The sequence below is a fragment of the Coturnix japonica genome, chromosome 1 (genome assembly GCF_054131305.1).
Source record: "Coturnix japonica strain WE chromosome 1, WE-NBRP24, whole genome shotgun sequence".
Classification (NCBI taxonomy): domain Eukaryota; kingdom Metazoa; phylum Chordata; class Aves; order Galliformes; family Phasianidae; genus Coturnix; species Coturnix japonica.
The window spans coordinates 78,047,265-78,068,256 of record NC_140663.1 but is presented as its reverse complement, the minus strand read 5'-3'; the positions used below and the strand labels follow the sequence as shown (position 1 = coordinate 78,068,256).

Here is a 20,992-nt window from a genome sequence, read left to right as displayed (position 1 = left end):
CAGCACAGGGAGTAAGGCTCAGGTCTGGCATAGCAGAGCAAGCCAAGCCAAGCCACGCTAGGCAGAGGGCCACAGTGCCAAGGTGTATTCCACTAAATTTATCCATTCAGCTCTTCAGCTGCTGCAGCACACAGAGTGCTAAGCACAAAGACATCAAGCTCAGGCCAGGCACAGATATACGTCATATGGTTTTTTACACTCAGCTCACCCATTCCTGTGGTAGGGCAATCAGCCTCAGCAGTGCTCCAGCCTCAACCCAACTATCCACATATGGAGCTGTGCAAAGGGGCACCTTACCATGCTGCTCCAGAAGTGGCTCTTTCTGAGGAGGTTGTGTATCATACAATCAGCAAAACCTGGTGCTTCCAAACTGTTCTGTGAGACCTTCTTGCCTGGACAATGGGAGAGGAGAGAAAGTAAAAGGCAGACTTAGACAACCACTGGGAAGCAGATCATTGTGGTGGCAAGCTCTACAAAAGCAAACTGGTGATTCCTACCTTCCACCACACAGCTACAACTTTATCAAGGAACATACCAGAGGATGTTGGTGACACCACACACTGGGCACAGGGATGGCTCTGCTGGATTACCCCAAGGCACCTGTGCTTGGAAATAAGCTCCCAGCTGCACTGAAAGACATAGAAGATTAACTTTATTTAGGAGAACATCCCAACACAGGCTTTCCCGTGGCTTCCTGATAAAGGATGTAATAACCAGGAACTGTGCCAAAGGAGGTTCCCTGGGCTCACTGCAGTCTCCAGGGTTCCCGATGGCCCAGTTGAAGGCCCGCAATGGCAGCTGCACAATGCCACATGAAGAGAGCTTTGGAAAATTGTGCATCCTGCTCCAAGATATTGCAGTGTTTCTACACCCTATGTCAGGTAATGGATATGTCTCAAAGGGACTTGGTACAACCTGGTGACCCAGAATGTTAGCAGTCGGGAGAGAGGAAGAACAAAGACAGACAGATAAAGGGGCAGACAGATAAAGGGAATACATTGTTTATGGGAAAAAAAAGGGGGGGGGGGGAAGGGCAGGAAAAAGTATAACGTTCTGTGGAAGAGAGTATCCCCACAGGAAGAAGTAGAGGCTTGTTTTAAGTGGGTTTATTTTTTGTAACATTACAAGTATTTTGTTTTAAGGAATGGTGTTTCACCTGTAAAACCAGAGTTCATTTTATCTCCACCCACCCCTCATTAATCAACCTCAAAGCGCATTTTTACAATAAAGAGATACAGTATTAGTTAAACTAATTACTTACTTTGGCAGAATCATTCCCTCAGTCTTGCTGATGGCTTGGATCAAGCAGATGAGTCCTGAGAACCAACAGTGCTGGCCAGGTACAACCAGATCCTTGAAGAAGGCTGGTACTGAGGGGATACCCTGGTCTCTGACTTCACTGACAGCATTGATGAGAAGCACAATACAGACCATAAAGACATGACATAGCAAAGAATGTGCTTCTGGGTGTGCACACAGAACAGCTGGAAATATTCACTGACCAACATTAGGCAAAGAAATGGTAGTGTCAGTGCAACTGCTGGACCCCACACTGAGAGGTAAGATGCAAAGCATGCCTCAGTAGATACTGCTGTATGCATCAGTAAAGCCCTGCATGAAGGGTGGCAGGAGATAGGCTGCAGGCTATGACTGGGCCCCAGCATGGCTGAGCTGCAGGGATGAGGATCACAGGCTCTGGGTACTGTCTACAGAGCACAGAAGCAAGCACTCGACCTTTTGACAATGAATTATGACCAGAGGAATTGAAAATGAGAGTAAGGTGGTAAGATGGATAATTCTAGTTAAATCAGCAAGTTTTGGCTGTTTCTTCTCGTAAATGGTGGTGAGGCAGTGGCACAAGCTGCCCAGGAAGGTGGTGGAGTCACCATCCCTGGAGGTGTTCTAGAGTCATGTAGATGTGGCACTGAATGGCTGGGTCAATGAGAATGGCAGAGATAGCTGATGGTTGGACTAGATGGTCTTAGTGGTCTTTTCCAACCTTAATGATTCTATGATTCTAGTTTTGACCACTTTTCTTTCCTGTTCAATTCAGTTACCCTTGTTCACAGCCAACGCTTCAACACAAGCAGGCACAAAGGGAAATGTGTTGGTGGTGCTGGAAAGTAAGATTTGCACAAAAGGGAAAATGGACAAGGGAGACAGCAGCTCCAAAAGTGAGGCTGGGAAAGGATATGGGGCAGGAAGCAGCGACATGGAGCATGAGAGCAGGGGTGGTGCCTGAGAACTGAATGGTGTGACAAGGCAAAGCCTTAGCAACAAATGTAGATAAGCGGGGTGGCCAGGATGGAGAAATGGGTCTGATGAGCAGCCAAGCAGAACCAGCAATGGACAGAGGTAAATAGCTCAAAGGCAACATGCAAGGCAGGGCCTGCCCACATGAGCAAGGGCATGGCGCTCCAAAGAGACCGAGCAGGAGATGAGAAAAAGTACCATGCTTAGATGTGACTGAGAGCCAACAAGAGAGCTCTTGGGATCTACACAGGAAAAGAGGCACCAAGGAGCTCACAGCAGCAGCCTGGAGTAGAAAAGCAAGATTCAAGATGAAGTGTGGCAGCAAAAGGGAGGAAAAAGCTGCAAAGCATTTACACCAAAGTGATCAGCACACAACAAAACATGACAAACTAACAAAAATACCATGCTGACAACATGAGAAGTAGGAGAGATGGAAGAAATTGGACAGGCAGAGGACATCAGAATATGCACGAAAGCAGAAAGAGAGAAGACAGAACAAAAGAAGTTCACTGGCACCCTGCAGCCCTCAGAAAGGCAGTAGGGTGCAGGCTGCGAAGAAGAGAGTAGGGATGCAGTGAGACCAGAAATGCCCTTGGGAAAGGATGGGGATAAGGCTCTATGATACTCTGCATAGCATCAACGCAGAGAGATGTGGAAAGAGGGGTATGGAGAAATGAAGACCAAGCAAGCTGAAAGCAAAGCTAATGGCTTTAGCAAAGACAAGGAGGAGTCTACACCAGTATGGGAGCAATTATTAAGAGGATGTGGCACCAAGATATGATGGCAAGTAATTAAAGGTTGGTAAGAGGCAGTAATTTAAGGCTAATAAGAGGCAGCAATTTATCAGAAGCCAACAACAAGAGTAAAGAGTCCAGGAGCAATAAATTCAACAATGGAGTAAAACTAAACAGGCAGAGCAAGAACCAGAGCCATCAGTGTGATAACAAGGACCACAGCACAGCAGCATGCAGACTGTACAGAAACCAGACCAGAAGCTGATGGAGGCCCCATGGGGCAGCCAGGCCTCCTCCCTCTCCTTATTCAAATCTCCTCATGTACGCCGGAAGGCCTTTTGGAAGAGTCAAGCAAGGAGTCAGGGAAGACTCATCTGTTTGATGCATGCTCATCTTTGTGCCAGCGTCTAGACCAAGAGCTCTTCAGGGCAGAGGCTGTCACAAGATCTCAGCAGCATGTGGGGGCAGTGGGAGATTGCAGGGGTGGGCAGCACCAGCAGGCCCCTGAACAGAGGCTCATGCTTCTTCCATAGAGGTCCACACTGCCTTCCCTAGAGCACTTGCTGCACTGTTCAGGTAGTTTCCTCAAAAGCAAAAAGATTTTTTAAAAGAAGAGTTTATTAGTAGCGCTCCTGACCCATCCATGTTGACAGGGGTTGGCTGTCAGTGACCCCGCAGCAAGTACCTTTTACTGGCAAAGGGCAGACTGCTGGTCCTCATAGTCAGGACAACAAAATGTTCTCCAACACATCCTCATCCTCAGCAAGACATGAAGCTGATTAATGCCCAGCCACCTCAGACAGGTTCCCCCCCAGCCCTCCCTGCCCAGGCTCTGCTCAAACATAGGGCTGAGGCCACCAGGTGTAGAAAGACAGAGCTACCTCAAAATCAAGGGAAACATCCCAAGAAGCTGAAGTAGAGAGCGTGGGAAAGAGGCTAACGACATTCATGCTCATCAGGAGACAGATAAAACCACTTTAGTAACAGAATTTCATTATGACAACTAAGGAACAAGAAACAAAAGTCCTTTGTACTTTATTACAGACACAGCGAACAAAGGCACCTGCCTTTGCACTACTGGCTCATGGGCAGGCTGTAGTCTCATATGAGCGCTGGAAACTTCTGGAGCACTTTGTGCTATGTTCCAAGCAGCACATCAGACCCTCACCATCTTGACTTGGCCATCCCACCCCACTCCAGCCAAAACGTGCACACAAACCACCTTTTCTGGGGTCCTCCTCCTCCTTACCAAAACAGAGAGGAGAGACAGAAAAGTTTACAAACTCACACAGACCTACTCTATTTACGAAGAGAGAGGCAACCAAAAGGGGGAACAGGGAGCACACAAGGGTCCTCACCAACCATAAAAGACATTATTCATCTTTGTCAGGCATGGGAGAGTCTACGTTGGCGTTCATTCTCAGGACAGAAATCCATTAAAAACCTGACTTTATTCCATGTGGAGCTTTGTTATTTTGCTACAGGTTTTTACTAGCGTATTCCATTTGCAAATTCAAGTGAACAGTATGGGAAAAGTTTCTATTTTTAACAAAAGAACTTAAAAACTTCTGAAGTAATGAAGTAATCCTGGATTAAAAGATTAATCTTCTTGAAAGAGTTTTGCTGTCTTATGCACTCCCACACAATACATTTTACATACTTAGATTTTGCATGCATACATACATACAATTCTCTTAGAGTACAAAAATAAATTGATCCATATTCTAAACTTACTCTACATATGCATTTTTCTTCTTCAGACATACGTGAGAAAGTTTGAAGAACCGTACCAGCCTGTGACTAGGGCCAGGTGTGAGGACAGAGATGGATAAAAGCAGCATACTCTAGGCAGTAAGGCATCCTCTCCTACCTGATAACTGTTAAATACACTTATTTATCATTTGTCAAGAGAGTTCTGTCTACTTTAAGCACTAGTCCCCATCTCTTAGTTAGTCAATCACATCCTGAGCTGAATCTTGCCCCCTGCTCTAAAAGGAAGACTTATATTACACAGCTGTCACAGTATTCATGGCAATATTTTAAGCACCTTTAGAAACTCTTCTTGGCAAAACAAATGTTTATTTCCATTTGCATCTCCATCTCCATTCTTTTCTAAGAAATACATCAATGACTAAAACCATATTCTGAGATTAGCTTTTTAAAACCATAGAAACATATAAGCTGGAAAATGTCTTTAAGATCACTGAGTCTAATCATCTACCTCACACCATTAGTCCACCACTAAACTATGTCTCCTAGTGCAGCATCTGCCAATCTCTTAAATACCTCCTGGGATGATGATTCACAGCTTCCCCAGGTAGCAGCCTATCCACCCTTTCCATGAAGAAATTCTTCCTAATACCCAGTCCAAACCTCCTCTGGTGTAATGAGCAGGAGGCCATTTCCTCACATCCTATCATTATCACCTGAGAAAAGAGACTAATCCCCACCTGGCTGCAGCTTCTTTCAGGCAGCTGTGGAGAGTGATAAGGTCTTCCCCAATCATACTCTTTTGCAGACTAAAGAATCCCAGTTCCCTCAGCTGCTCCTCACATCTCATTTTCTAGTCCCTTCATCAGTTTTGTTGTCCTTCTCTGCATAAACTCAAGCAACTCCATATCCTTCTTTCATGAGATGTCCAAATATATGATTTCACCTTACAGAAGAAAAAAGGCTTTCACAATTCCACCTCCAACATTCACAAAATGCAGCAACAGGAGGCATGGGTAAAGCTCAGAGTTCTCTGCAGTTGTCTCACACTACATTTGCTTCAGCCTATTTTTTCCTGGTCTAGGTCTGCTTTTATTTTCTTCCTGTTCTAGCAGCCTGGAGTTAACAAGACGAAACTTTTCTGGAAGAAGTCTGCATCTCCCTCCTGAGCTTTTGACCAGTAGCTGATCCAAACTGTCTGACAGTCCCACTCACACCATTGGCAAGATCTCTCAAAGCGTGTGGAGAATTCACATTGGCACCACACGAACTAAATGTGAATTACTTATTAATCACTGTGAATGACTGACAGATCAGTCATTGCTCACTGCAGATTTTGAAAGAGCAGGCAACTACGGGAATAATTGCAAGCTTTCACTGCCTTTAGATGAGGTTCTTGTGGTTCTCTGAGTGTCTTCAGGCAAGCTTCTTCTCTCTACTTCTGGTTTCTTATCTAGGTGATAGGATAAATGTCTGACTGCCCTTTGAAGCCACCTGGAAATCTACTGATGAATGATGATAATAGCATGTTGCTGTATCGTTTGCTTTTCCTCCAGTTGCTCCAAAGACCTTCCTCAAGACGTATGTGGGGGGGGGGCTGCCACTGGTGATCCTGTTCTTACTCCTACATGCTACACCAAATTGCAACATAGTGCAAAGGACAAGGTCACAGGTAACACTAAGCATTTCTTCTCTCAAACTCTTTCATTACTGTGACCTCACTTTTCCAGTTCTTCTTACAAGAACCCCAGACTTATTGGTGTCACTTACTGGGTAGTTTTGAGTGGAATGAAAGCCATTGAGAAAAGGCCTGTGTTCTGTCTGAGGATAATAACGTGTACCTGCCAAGTTCAGCAAGGTTTATTGGCTGTTTATGTAGTCCCACTCTTCATGACAATTGTATGGTAAGCCTGAGTTTGACATCAATGAATTGCAATCACTCTCTTGTCTCTCTTAGACCAGAGCAGCTCTGGGCCTTTCCAGAAAGGCCCCAAGAGACATGTATGCAGTAACTGAACAACATCCCAAGGGGTCACAGGCTGATGAAGCAAGCTCTGCCTCTTTCCAAAGCAAAGTCAATAGAGAGAGCTCAGCACTGCTAATGAGATTTTTACCTGGGGCCTTAAATCCAATCTCAGGCAGCATTTGGTATCATGAACTATACATACATGACTGAGACCATCTGAACAGGGCTACAAACTTTCATTAAGGATATGAGAAAGCATCTCTGTATTGTACTCATGTAAACACATTTCACCAAGACCCATTGTCACTCCAAATCACAGCCTAGACAAGTTTACAGAAGCAATGGGCTTCCACTCTTAAATCAAAATCACTGCCTTCATCATCCCTCAAGCTTTCTGACTAGCAGGGGAGTGGAGATATTTTACCAGAAACTAAGAGAAAAACCACAAGCCAAGTGTGGTTGCTGCACTAACAAATCTATTGTCTAAAAACATCTTAGATCAATTTTTCAGAGTTAAGAGGATGGTTTAGCAAGTAAAAGCCAAAGAGTTACTGAGTCACCCTCTCAATCAATTCTAAGAGCTGAAAGTACACACTATACAAATGCAAGTCCATATATATCACTTTTCCCCCACAAAACCAAGATAGGTGCCTGAAGGTGAAACAAATCTTCAAAACAAATCATTTGAAAAGAGACAACCTCACATAACATCTCTACACTACTGTGGTTTCCAAATTCATCAGTGTGGGCTTGAGTTTTTGCTAAGAGTGGGCTAATCTGCAAATAAATAAACAAAAATAAAATACTAAGATTCAATATGGGTCCATTAGTCAACAAGAGTGGGTACATTTTGCCAGGAAACACAGCTGGCCACATGAGCTTTGTCTACAGATTAGCATTCCCACATACCAAGGCTGGCTTCAAACTATTTCAATCAGGGTCTAGTTCTGCCTTCTCTAGAGACAACAATATCAGTAAGTCCATCCCTTGAGCAAACTAAACCTTTCTCTTCTCAAATTAGCAAACTATTTTCTGGAAAAGTTCTAAGGTGCTAAGAGAGGCCACTTCCCAAAGTGGAAGAACACAGCTAAGCAAGCCCTCACTCAGCCCTACAGATATGGGGGAAGGCAGAGGGACAGTTGTTGAAAGGCTCCCTGATTAGTGGGAGTGCCACTTGCCTCTCTAAAACCAATCATAGGTCATTCTCATCACTGGGAGCATCATCCTTATCCTAATCACAAGAAGTAACAGGCAGCTGGGTCACGACGGCTGGCTGATATTAACCATCCTGATGTGAAGTCAGAGGTACAAGCCATCAGTACCTTGGACCAACACCACCACCAAACACTCAAGAAAAGCGGTGGAGCAGGACGATAGGAGAACTTGCTTTGAACCCTCTAAGAGATCTGATCAGCTTTCGTCAGATATTTAATTGCAAGAACCTGCTCTTGAGTTTCCGTTTTTAGGGCACTTGAATCATCCTACAGAGGAGAGCATTTACGTTTTTTAAAGAAAGGCAACCAGATAAGCAAACAGTCAGGCGAGAAGAACAAGCACTTCACGTTGTATCTTTGAAGTCTCTTCCACCACACCCAACCTCTCTTAAGAGCGCACTTCCCGGACACGTTTTCTTTTTCTGATAAAAAATAATAAAATGAGCAATGAATGTGGGAAATGTACTTTTTCCATCCCCAGAAGCAGAACGCGTTTCTTGTAAATCATGAATTGCCACCTTCCACAGTTCCAGCCAGATGAATAGCCCACAAAAATCAAAAAGCCACTCGTTCCTGAGGTTTGGCTTACTTAGACAAACAAATCAGAAACATCCTGGGAACAAAGCTCCCTACGTCTTAAGATCCCTACTCAGACCAAAGCCAGTTTCTTTTGCCTCTACTGTAACTATAGAAATGAATGGCACGCCTGCATTCAAGTCAATAAAAGCCATTCTACGCTTTCCCAGCACTGCAGGTTTTCAAGTAAACACTACTGGCCTGCTAAATATTTAACATCCCATGCCCTTCAGTAAAAGAAAAAAAGAAGGATCGTTTCAAATACCTGTTCATGTCACATCAGATACGTCAGGACTTAGCAATACTATAGGACAGATAAATGACTCAGTTATACTTGAGGTGAGGAAGCTTTCTTGTGAAATTACCTAATGACCTCAAGACAATGAATGAATTAGACTCCGTGCAGCTTACATTTGTTCCAAACAATTCTGTCTCACCTCGGGATTTTTTTTTTTTAAATAATATATATATGTGTGTGTGTGTGTGTGTATAAATTTAATATACATATTTCTTTTTTTTAAAAAAACGTGGAGTGCCTTCAAGAACGCTTACAAATCAACAGCACAAATATCACCAAAAGAACAGCCCCCACTTTGTTAAAACCCTCTCACCAGTAGCATCTGTTTCATGTATATAAGCACAGAGTGCACGCTCTGCTACCCTCAGAAGCCCAAGGTGCTTCTATCCCTTTGTTAGATGACTCAGTCAACAACACCCAAAAAGGAGTGCCAGGCAGGCAGATTGGGCTGATGTGAAGGACCAAATCTCATCAGCACTTTTTTCCTTTGTAATCGCCTTTTATAAAGAAGATGAAAGTGCAGAAAGCTTGCAGTTTGGCTCCTCACAGCCAAAAAATAAGGACAACTTCAGCAGTAATAGATACATCCAGATGACAGCATATCCAGTACAGTCTCGGTCCAATTAGTCACTCACCTTAAACAGGTACCATTTCAACTTGACATAGCCTAATAGAAATTCAATCCTATTTCCACTCTCCATCATCGTATCAATAGTCTCAACTGCTACACAACGCATAGCCTCCTCTTTCTGTCATTTCTCAGCACAAGAAGCTATTTTTGTGGCCCCCAGGGACCACTTGCTGCACAGAGCAGTGACAAACCAAACGACCTGCTGGCCCTCCTTCAAAGCACTCTTAATTTTAACCACAAGATGAATTTCCCAGATCTTCCTCTCACAAAGGTGCATCTGGAATCAACAGAGTCAGACTGAAGCTGGAAATCAACCACTAAGACCCTATCTGCAATGATTTGGAGAGAGGATATAATCTACTCCAACATTGGCCCTGCAAGAGTGACAATTAGGAAAACCCCAGGAGAGATTTAAGGACAAGCCAAGCTTGTATGATACTACAGAACTTTATCAAGCACTCTCCCAGCACCCTCCAACACAGGTAGGACCAACACAGTTCATCTGTTTACTAGTCCTCCACAGAGGCTTGCCTTTAAATATGTACACAGCCCCTCCCCGCAACACTGTATGTCTTGCTTCTATGTTTTTCATCTCAAATAATCGCATCCTTTTGTCTGCCGTGCTCTTGATTCCTTCATTAATAGTGCATGACTCTTGTACAATGGAACACACACTGAGCAGCTAATCCCGGTTCAGTTTCTCTGGCTGGACAACAGCACAGGCCTGTGCTATCTACTGCCAGTCACTGCTCCTGCAGTGGGAGAGCATTTGCGCTCTGCTCTTCCCCATAGGGAAGCTCTTCCACAGACCCACACCTCTTCCAATCCCAACACCTCTTACCTGAGCAGACAACCAAAATGCACACAAAAGTGAGGTGGGGGGGGCAAACAATAGATTTATTTAGGTAGCACATAAATGATTCAGTTACCCTCAGTTCCTTTCCTACTGAGAGGGACTACGTGGTTCCTCTGCTTGTTGACTGCTGCTGTCTATTAGCTCAGTGCTCAGCAAGGACAGTCTGTCGTATTAAATCTCACTTCCTGAGAGACCAGTTGCAGTCAGCTCAGAGCCCATCTTTTTACTTGTGAAATGAGAACAGCCTTTCCCCAAACCTATAGCTTCATTCACTCGTAGGCTTTCATCAGCACTAAACTGACTGTACCTATTCTGGCAGCTCAGGAGGCAGGCAAGAAAAACAACAGGGAAAACATGAGATTTTTACAGAATTGAAATTCTTTCACATAAGGACAGTAAAAGAATAAAAGATGCTCTGTGAGAGAAACCATTCAGGTAACAATTTAATTGCTAAGTTGCACAAATTCTAACCCCTTCTATTTGAAGGGTAGCTACCAAATACACAGGCAACACAATCACACAGTGCACGACCCAAAACACATTATCATCACCCACAACAAAAGCACCACCAAAAGTAAGCGTGAGCAGCGGAACAGAAGGGAGACACCATCTCATAGCTCACAGGACCTTCACCAGTCTCACAGTATTGCTGTGCTATATCAGTTTCATCTCAAGCTTGATTTTGCCATCAGACACAGACAATAACCAACAAAATGTGTAATTAACATGTTTATTCAAACACAAGATACATTAAACCCTTCAAGAAACACATCACAGCTCAGCCTCAGCACGTTAGATTTTCCCATTTAGCTTGCCCACAAGACATACTTCGTCACAACAGCACAGTCAGACTAAATAGCTATGGCAGAGAATCATGTGTGATGCAAGAACAGGATAAGAGCAAAGACAACTAGGAGAACATATTGCTGGGATTACAGCCCAGTGTAGATCGTTCTGAAATTGACAAGAGGAGGAAGCTTTCTTCTCAAATAGAATACAAGTACACAGTATAATTAGTACACATTTCGCATTAATATTTATAATTATTAAAAATAGAAAAAAAAAAAAAAACATCAGTTTTGATTGGCTCTCTACAATACCTATAAGGTAAAGCCATAAACGGACTAACTCTGCTTAGGTGAAAAATGCTAAATCTCTAGACTAGAGCCCAATTCGGCAGACAACTCAGGCATGTGCTCAAGTTCTACTGACATTAGCAGGGCTTACAAACATTTAGGTATCACAACAAACAAAGAGAGGTTTCAACATGCATCAAGAGCTAAGTACATACTAATTATCTCAGTGAATCAGGATTGCAATCCTTAAAGTATGACATTATATACACTACATAAATCACAATATCTGTCCCTCAGTCTACTGTCTAGACAGAAGAAAACCCCTCTGCTGGGTACAAAACCACCCATTATACTGTCCCCTGAACGAGCATGGCTCATGTTTTATTAACAGCTCTAAGAGCATGAACACATCAATGCTAGGGACAATCCATCTCAACTGTTCTTTTTCTACCAGTACTGTATCAAAATTTCCTATGTGATTTAGAAGTTCAAGATCAGCGAATTCCTAATCTACTGATAGATGCTCCGAACTATACAAATGTACAACAACGCCAATACTTATATACAATTGTGCACAGGATACTGGAAATAAGCCACAAAGGCATATAAATAAAATTTCCACTTGAAAAAAAGTATTTCTCTTACACTTAATATTAAAGTGTTATCACAAACAAAAAACTTTGCAGTGATGTCACGTATCAGCCCTCTCCAAACAAGACTGACTATAGGATCATCCTTGTCCGTGAGTTAGTTTGCTGTAGCTATGAAATCCAGGTATCCATGCAAAGGTCCCACATACTTGGGAATGAAACATTCCCATTTGCTCAGAGGAATTTAATAATTGGTTTGTTAGGCTTTTATGGGTTTTTTTTGTGTGCTTCACCCCCCCACCCCCCCTCTCCCCAAACCTTACATAACCCACTATATGATAGTGAACAAAATACTTTTGTTTCATAGAAACAACTAACATTTGCCAACACCTGGCAAATGGTCTATTTACAGATACATTAGGACTGCCTGACTGACAGTGAGTGTACGGTTAACTCCAAGTAACATGGAGCTCAAAACAGCGACGCTCTCTGCTGAACTGTCTTCCCTTTTAGGATACGTCTTATCTAAACAAAAGAAAAAGACGAAACCATTAGCATGTATCATCCTAAAGAGAACCAACATAAAACAAACAAAAAAACAACACTAGAGGTCCAACTCAACTCTTTACAGGATAGATAATGGCATGATAAGAGGAAATGGTTTTTAAGTTGAAGGAAGGAAGATTTAGGTTGGATGTCAGGGGAAGTTCTTTACTATGGGAGTGGTGAGGTGCTGTAACAGGCTGCCTAGAGAAGCTGTGGATGCCCCATCCCTGGAGGTGTTCAAGGCCAGGTTGGATGGGGCCCTGGGCAGCCTGGTCTAGTATTAAATGTGGAGGTTGGTGGCTCTGCCTGTGGGGGGTGGGAGGGAAAGTTGGAGCTTCATGATCCTTGAAGTCCCTTCCAACCTGAGCCATTCTGTGTGATTCTGCAAACTCCGCATTCTTCATTTATCTGAGTCTAGCTTCCAAGTTCAGTTATACCAGGATGGATCCCATTGTACAAGACTTGAACCAACAGAATTACTCAGGTTATTAGCTTCTTAGCTCAAAAGCCATCTTTTTTGGTTACATATTTGTAGAACCGCTATTTCTTCATCTGTTATTTGGGCCTAAGAACTGCTATTCTCATTGCTTGCTGTAATTGCTAATGTGACCTTCTATCATACTGAGGTCAACACAATAAGGGAGATGATCTTCCATATGCTACACATCTATGGAGAAAATACTTCTAAATACTATTTTCATGGGGGGAAGAAAAGGCTTCTGAGATGGGGGGAAAAAACTACAGATTAAATCTGTATTTTCAGTTCTCTGCATATTAATCCTGATCCTAACAGGAAAAGATTCCTAAAGAAAAAAGCATCTGCTGGAACTTTTCCCTAGAAGGAACAAGTGCTCAGAACTTGGAAAACATTGAGAGAACTTTTGTGTTGGATAAGGATAAGGGCTAAGAGTTCGGGGTTTTTTAAGATGGGTTGCTTTAACCTATGTTTTTTTTTTTTTTACCTGTTCTCCTACAAGGCCATCAGGAACCAAGTGAACTGGCTGTTCGTTTTCCAAATTTCTGGCACTTGGATCAGCTCCCTTTCGCATTAGCAGGCGAACTGCATCCAACTGACTCACCCGATACTGCAGGCTGGCAGCCACATGCAGAGCTGTGTTGCCATTGTAAGCCTGGAAAAGACAAAGCAACACCATGGGAAAAAGAACAGCGAGGGGCATGAGTTGCAGTACAAGTCACAGTGACAGGGCGTACGCATCTTGGATTACATCTACCTACCTTTGCATTAACAAAAGAGAGGCAATTGGGCAGCTCTAAGAAGAGACGAATGAGCTCCAGATTCGCTTCCTCTGCTGCCAAATGTAAAGCAGAACGACCGCTCTTGCGATCCTACCAAAAAAGAAAACAAGGTTGAACAGAAGTACTTATAATACACTTCACTGAAAGTCAGCCTGGGCAGGAAGCAGTATCTGACAACAATTTACAGTTGAAGAGCAGTCTATCCTCAGCACCCTATTACTACAACACTCCAAACATATTCTTAAATTTAAGGCACGACCAATTTCGACTGGCACAGCATCATTCTTAATCCAGAAATTAAGACTGTCGCCTCCCTTTTCCCATGGTTCATTTGCATTGATAATACCTTGTTCTTAATAAATGCAACATTCTTATTCCACTTAGGTAAATTAAGCTGTAGGTTGCTCAGGAAGCTTTCAAATGAGTCTACTTCCTCTCTGTTAAGCAGGCTGAGATGGGGTGTAGACGAAAGGGGCACAATCTGCTTCCATACATTTTGGATCTGGCTTTTTGCACAAAAATTGCCCTACTTACTTTTGCTTCAACAGAAGCTCCCATTTGTATCAGAGTCTTAATGGTTTCCACCAGGCTCTTGTTTCTCAGCAGAAGTTCCTGAACCTCAGGGGAGTGAGGTGGCTGACAGTTCTGTAGTTCATGCAGCACAGCATTATGGGCCAGAACAGCGCAGTGCAGGGCTGTCAAACCTTAAGATGACAAATTCAACATTAACGAGTGAACATAATAAAGAATTCTTGACTGGCTGTTTGCTTCCACATTTCTAAGTAATAATGGCTACTACTCCTGAATAGATCAGGATCTGGGGCTGTTAGTCACTCTAAGTAACACATAAGAATCTCTGTTTAATATACTTCTTTAGAGAATGCGCTTCAGGAAGATCTATTGCATGGAAAATAGGTTCAGTTAAAACAGCTCTCTGGCACTAGAGATACTGCATTTTATATCCACCAATAAGCCACTGGCACTCACATTTTAAACAATAGCCTATTATCATCTATCCTTTCCATGCCAAACACGTCAATCATACATAAGAGAGAACAGGGAAAGATCTCAACAGGCAGAGGCTAGCCAAGCTTTTATCTGACGGATATGCCAACTGCAACGCAATTTCAATTCTAATTGTGAATTTGAACCTGGCAAAGATACAATCCATTTTATTGCTCTTCTCCCAGGATAACATTTACAACAGCAGCTATAAAACCCTGTATCACCCAGTAAGCCGTAGCTATAAACCCCAAACTACTCACCATCATAGTTTGTTGCCTCAAGGTCCACATATTGATTGCTTCCCATGGCTCCCTTTTGGATCGCCTACAAATGTGGGAACAGATATGCATTTAGGTCTACCCCAAACCACATACTGATTCCTCAAGCTTGTATACAGTCTTGCCTGCAACAAAGTTGCAGTCAGGAATAGTATTAAAGACTTATTTATTGTTTGCATATACTACACTACCTAATCACTCACTGGTGGGAATCTTACAGCAAGAGTCAACCTCACTTAAAACCGTTAACGTAGAGTCTAAGACATATCAAAATGCAGCGCAGAAGAAAGATAAGAAGAGGCACAGTATTTTTGTAGCCCTCCCAAACTGCTAATCCCAAGTTAAGAACTATGGATAGGGCAGAGCTATGTCTGCCTCATTCTCACCTGAAGGACCTGGGCATGCCCCTTCTCAGCACAAACATGCAACGGTGTTCTACCCCAGCAGTCTGTGGTGTTGACTTGAGCCCCCAGGCTAACCAAATCCTGCACAATGAGATGCTGGTTGGCAGCCACAGCAACCTGGAAAGCGCTCTGCAAACATTGAGAAGAAAATTTCAACTATTAGTCATCTGATCTCTAACAGGAAAGAGCAACTAAAACAAATAAAAAAGCCTAACTACCCGGTGTTATTTAAGCAGTGATTATGAATACCAGGAAGCCAGGACAAAAGTCGAGTGTATAGTGTTACCAGCTCAAGGTGATCCCAAGAAGTATTAATAGCTCAAGGTTAATATTAGTATGCAGACTAAATCTCGGTGTTAATATTAAATAAGTGTTTCACCACATTTTCCTCGGGGTCCAGACATCAGAGCACTCAGGTGCACAAAGCGGGTGGGAAGAGTTTGAAAACCTCACCTGGCCATTGTGCTCTTTAATATCCAACATATGCAGAGCAGCCATTTTCCTTGCAAGGACGTAGGAGAGAGCTCGTCGGCCCTGGGCAACAGCAATGTGAAGGAAGCTGCGGAAAGAGGGAAAACAATTAGATAACCACACTGACTAGGGCTCAAGTCATCAAGCGATTCCAAACGTACATTGTGGGAAGGGCTTTACACTGTCAGCTTCAGACTTCATCTGAGTGACTAAGATGGATACTCAGGCACCTTCCTCCCAAGGCAACTTAAAGCATCTAAAGTAGAATCTTTTTTCCTCTCAATTTACCAGATAATAATCTAATAAATACCTGAAATGAGATGATACAACTATCTTATCTACTTACTATGCTGCAACTGCGTGCATCACAGCCCATCAGCAAGACCACAACTGGTGAAACCACTGCACTCGTGACACAAGCAACAGTAACAAACAGCTTCCACTAAAACTCAGTGGTCCACCAAAACCTGAACAGAAGTGTTCTCCAACCTTTTACTTCAGAAACAGTGAGATAAGGGCTACTCACGTGTCTCCATCCGAGTCTTTCGCGAGGAACTGGTCTTGAGAGATGTTAGCCAATTTGTTTTCCTCCTGCTCCACTTGCCACTGGAAAAACGACTTGCCCAGCTGCGTTGTGTTTCTGGCAACACTTTGGGGTGGTAGAGAGACATTCAAAGTGGCCAAAGAGACACTGCGTTCAAGACCACCGCAGACATTACTGGGAGCCAGGCTGAAGTTCTGAGCATGAGGGCTGACGTTAGCCTGTGGGTGGGCGCTGGTCAAGGACTGGAGGGGAGCAGAGATGTTCTCTGAGCCTTCAGAGTCATTCAGGAGGGAGGAGAAACTTTGCGACGGGCAATATTGCAGTTCATGGCTCTCGTAGGCATGCTGGTGGTAGCCTGGAGACTGGTCACTGGCAGAAAACGGCCTGTACTCCAGAGATGCATCCGAAGTGTAGTTCTGTGACAAATCCTGGCTCTGCGAGGAAGGAAACTGGTAATGCTGAGGCGGATCGAGCATATTCTGAGAGGTGTGATCTTGGAATGCTTGGTACTTCTGGGGTGGGGAAAAAGCCTGCGTTCCAGGACTGTCGTGGTATTGCTCGCCAGGTGAGTTGTGGCTGGAGACACCATGCAACCAGCTAACCTGCACTGTATTCAGGGAAACAGGGCTGGACTCGTTCTTAATGTTTATGATGTTCTGAAGCAGATCAGAACTGCTGTCATGCTTTGGTTCATTTTTATGCGTTTCTTCCACGTTATCCATTGAGGTCGGGGTCTGGGGAGGTGTCTGTCAGAAGAAGAAGCAAAACAAGCCCCACAGAGTCAGAAGTCTTGTTTTAAGACATCATTTCTGGTTACAGAAAAACAGGCAGAGAAAAGAAGAGAATTCTACTTCAAGCTTACCAGGAGGTGTGGGTGAATATTAACTTGGCGTTTGAAAGGAGGTCCATCAGAAAGGAGCTCAGAAGCCTTTCTTTTGCCACCCTGGCCTAGAATGCTCTTCAACTCTGCTAAAATAAATAAATATCTCAATAAATAAACGCATTTAAAACCCTCTTAGAGACTGCTCTTACAATCTATTCTTAAAATACTATTGCAGGGTATTTAGAAACGTTCAGGTGTTTGTTTTTTCTTACCTGTGTAGGGTTCGTAGTTCACCAGTCCTCCTTGTGCCTTTTGAGGGGGGGGGGGGGGGGTGGAAAGAAAAACAACCAACAAAAACAGGTTATTTGATCGTTATCGTGCTATTCCAAAGAAAACAAAACAAACAAAAGCAGAGCTTTGCTTCTATAAGCACTGAATGTGTCTTAGAATAATCCTAGCACAGGGCAGTCAAACCCTAATTTAATTGTTTTCAATTGAGGTTAGGAAACATAAAGAGTTTTATGCAATTTAAATGAATACCAAGTGTGTTTTTTTTAATGAAGGCTTTTTTAATAAGCTATTTGTTACAACACCACAGAACTCATGAAAACGTAGAGGAAGACAACATTTCCCCAGTGAGGTCTCAAGATTTTGCTTCTCTCTTTAACGTAAATAAGGCTTCCCATTTTCTCTGTTTCTCTGTCTGAGGTGCCCCCCCACCCCGCAGGAGCTGTCGCACCCATCTCCTCCCAGCTCAGTCCTTCCACAGCATGCATTGAAAAGGAAGAATCATAACTCCATCCATAACAGATAACACCAGAAATGCGACAACTGCTTTATCGTGTGTCTTCCTTCACCAACCTCAGTTCTGGTTAAACCCCATCGTATCAGCCCTGACAAACGCTCATTACCTTGTTTTCGTCCGCAGCGGGGCCCGAGGACATCTGCTTACTGCTCCTGAAGTGCAGCAGGAGCTCCTTCACCGAGTTCTTCACGCGGACCCCCTGGAACGGCCCTCTGTGCTGTTTTCCTCCCCCCATGTGCTGCTCTGCTGTCGAGAGAGCACAAGGAAGACGGAGCTTAAGCCGCGGGGTCGGCATTCACAGAATCACAGAATGACCCGGGTTGGAAGGCACCTCAAGGATCATGTAGTTCCAACCCCCCTGCCTGGCAGGGCCACCAAACATACACCTTTACTAGATCAGGTTGCCCAGGGCCCCGTCCAACCTGGCCTTGAACACCTCCAAGGACGGGGCATCCACAACCTCCCTGGGCAGCCTGTTCCAGGACCTAACCACTCTCCTAGTGAAGAACTTCCCCCTAACATCCAACCTAAATCTTCCCTCTTTCAACTTAAAATCATTTCCCCGTATCCTGCTATTGTCAGCCCTTTCGAAGAGCGGCATTCACGAAAGCAGACGAGCCCGTGGGAAGCCACCCGAAGTCGCAGCCGAGAGTCTCCTCCAGCTTCACCGGCCCAGCGCCCGCAGACGAAAGGTCGGGAAAGAACCCGAGCGCGGAACCGCGGCCGCCTCCACGTCCCCTCCCCGCAGCCCCGGCCCCGCCGTACCTTGCAGCGCGGGGCGGGCGCCTCCCCGGCCGTCCCTCCGGCCGCCGCCGCGGCTGCTCACCGAGAGGTCCGAGTCGGAGCCCGGCGAGCCCGGGGCGGAGTGAGCCGGCGAGCAGCTGCCCTCGCTGGAGTGGGGCGAGGCGCCGTAGAAGTAGGCGAGGTTGATGGGGCTGCTGAGCGCCCCGCCGTCGCCGTCGGGCGCTGCGTCCCGGCTGCTGTCCACGATCATGGCGGTGCCGCGGGGCGGCGGGCGGCGGAGAACGGCGAGCGGCGGCGAGGAGACGGGAACGTCCAGGGCTGAGCGAGCGACGCGGACACGGGGTCTGACGGGCGGCGGCAACAGCGCCGAGCTTATAGCGGCTCCGCCCCGACGGCAGAGGCGGACCCGGGCACGGGCGGAGCCGCGCTTCCCGTAAGGGCGGCGGGGGGAGGCGGGACGCGGCCGCGCCCGGGACGGGGCTGGGGCACGCAGCCAGGCAGAGTCACCCCGCAGCGGCTGCCCAGCGGGGAGCAGGCACGAAAGCCGCCTTGTTTTCGTGCTGCGGTGGAGGCGGAGCGCAGCAGAGCGCGGAGGTGAAGCTGCGTGGTGCCTGTACTAAGCACAAGCGCAATCTCGCACTCGCTTTTAACATCAACCGCACCGGTCGGTTAACTGTATTCGCAGGGCACACCTGTCCCATTTCTGCCTCTCCAAAAGGTGTTTCTGCTGCCTCAGCTGTTCCCGTGCTCACCGTCGCACGAACCCGTGTTTGTCCGCAGCAGGTTGTGATTAGGATGTTGTTAGCGCTGCGGCTGCCCCGAAAATATGCAGTAAAACACCACTGTATTTCTGAAGTATATTATGCAAATTGGAGGTCTGTAATTTAGGTTATTATATGTGTTTTAATTGTGCTAAAAAAAAAAAAAAAAACATGGGGCAGGTGCAATGTGAAATTATATTAATCAGCTGTGAGGAGGCAGGAGGGAATTGCTTTGTATTATTCAAACGTTTTGTCCCCTGTTGAGTGAGGAAAGGGTTTCACTTGGCAGCATCTACAATGTCCCACTGCAAAAACTCTGCTCTTAAAGATCCCTGACCTCTAGGACACACTTTACACACTGATGGGAGGATCCATAATGAAGCTTTCTGTTAACAAATCTGACTGATCTATCCTAATTTGCACATCACTGCTCCGTAGATGGGAAGCAAATGGTTTTTAGTCTGGTCAGAAGGGTCTCCAGCTCATCTTTTAACTAACAATAATGTGAATCAGAGAAGTATACAGATGGAAAAAAAACACCTAGATTTAGTGTCACAGTGGTCTGTAATTCCCTTAGAAATGCCAAGGGTAAAAGTGGATGTCAAACCAGAAGTGGACTTCCCTCCTCTTAATTCTGCTGGGTCACGCAAGGTCCTTAAAACACATACAGGCAGAGTGAGCAACTCCCTTATCGCTGCTATTCCGTCATCATTTTGGATCTGACTTAATTGAGGATTAGCCTCTACACATAAACAAAAGTATCCTATGAAACAACGTAACAAGCTTTTTACCTTGATGCTGTGGAATTTCTGTTCTATTTCAAAGCTGCAAGTACTGAAGGCTGAATTATTGATCTGCTCCCACTGTACCACGCTAAATCCACTTCAGGTAACGCTCCGACACCTTAGATCTCACGCGTTTCATCAGCAATGTCTCATTTATCAGGTCTCCTGACATAAATCTCTGCTCCCCATCAAAGCAGATTAAGACAAGTCTAAATCCACCAAACTCTGTTAACAAAAGACTCTTTCAAAAATACACACACCCAATGTTGCACAAGATGAGCCGGCTCCCGACAACCTCTCAAAGCGCTCCATGCGAGTTACTGGCAAATTATTGCTACATTTACAAATTGTAATTATTAATACTGCAGACCTCGAACGTTTCTCTTGGCTCAACCACCACGTAACATCTCTGGTGACCAAAGCTCCAGCAGATGTCTTCAGCCTAAGGAAATTCCTGCCAGGCAGGGTAGCAACCAGAAGGGCTCATCACCTCTTCTCCTGCCAGGAGAGCTGGCAGAGCCTGTATGGACAGCCACGAGCTGGGAGGAGAAGGTCAGCAGGGAAGGAGCTATGAAGGTGCTCACCAGGCAGCTTCAGCCAGCTCTGGCTGAGCAGTAACCCTGCAAAACCCCTGGAGCTGCAGAGCCAAGAGGCCTGTGTATGGG

The 20,992-nt window shown here is 45.0% G+C and overlaps 1 protein-coding gene and 1 long non-coding RNA gene across 4 annotated transcripts; both read right to left on the bottom strand.

Moving 5' to 3' along the window:
* Positions 1 to 297: 297 nt before the first annotated feature.
* Positions 298 to 1,431, bottom strand: LOC146762539 (uncharacterized). The gene is made up of 3 exons (XR_014945626.1): positions 1,262 to 1,431; positions 536 to 629; positions 298 to 392 (listed from the first exon to the last, which is right to left on the bottom strand). It is a non-coding gene; the product is annotated as an uncharacterized LOC146762539 (long non-coding RNA).
* Positions 1,432 to 10,954: 9,523 nt separating this feature from the next.
* NFKBIZ (NFKB inhibitor zeta) lies at positions 10,955 to 19,176 on the bottom strand. 3 transcript variants are annotated; one of them, XM_015877405.3, is made up of 12 exons: positions 18,803 to 19,176; positions 18,144 to 18,283; positions 17,505 to 17,541; positions 17,272 to 17,378; positions 16,392 to 17,155; positions 15,848 to 15,953; positions 15,377 to 15,523; positions 14,973 to 15,036; positions 14,242 to 14,411; positions 13,687 to 13,797; positions 13,413 to 13,580; positions 10,955 to 12,429 (listed from the first exon to the last, which is right to left on the bottom strand). In XM_015877405.3, exons 1-12 carry the CDS (start codon positions 19,029 to 19,031, stop codon positions 12,376 to 12,378), a joined length of 2,097 nt encoding a protein of 698 aa, XP_015732891.1. In that variant the 5' UTR covers positions 19,032 to 19,176; the 3' UTR covers positions 10,955 to 12,375. The 3 variants fall into 3 exon arrangements, with proteins under 3 accessions (XP_015732891.1, XP_015732910.1, XP_015732900.1); XM_015877424.3 differs by having other exon boundaries at positions 17,272 to 17,375; positions 18,803 to 19,165; XM_015877414.3 differs by having other exon boundaries at positions 18,144 to 18,280; positions 18,803 to 19,165.
* Positions 19,177 to 20,992: the final 1,816 nt, after the last annotated feature.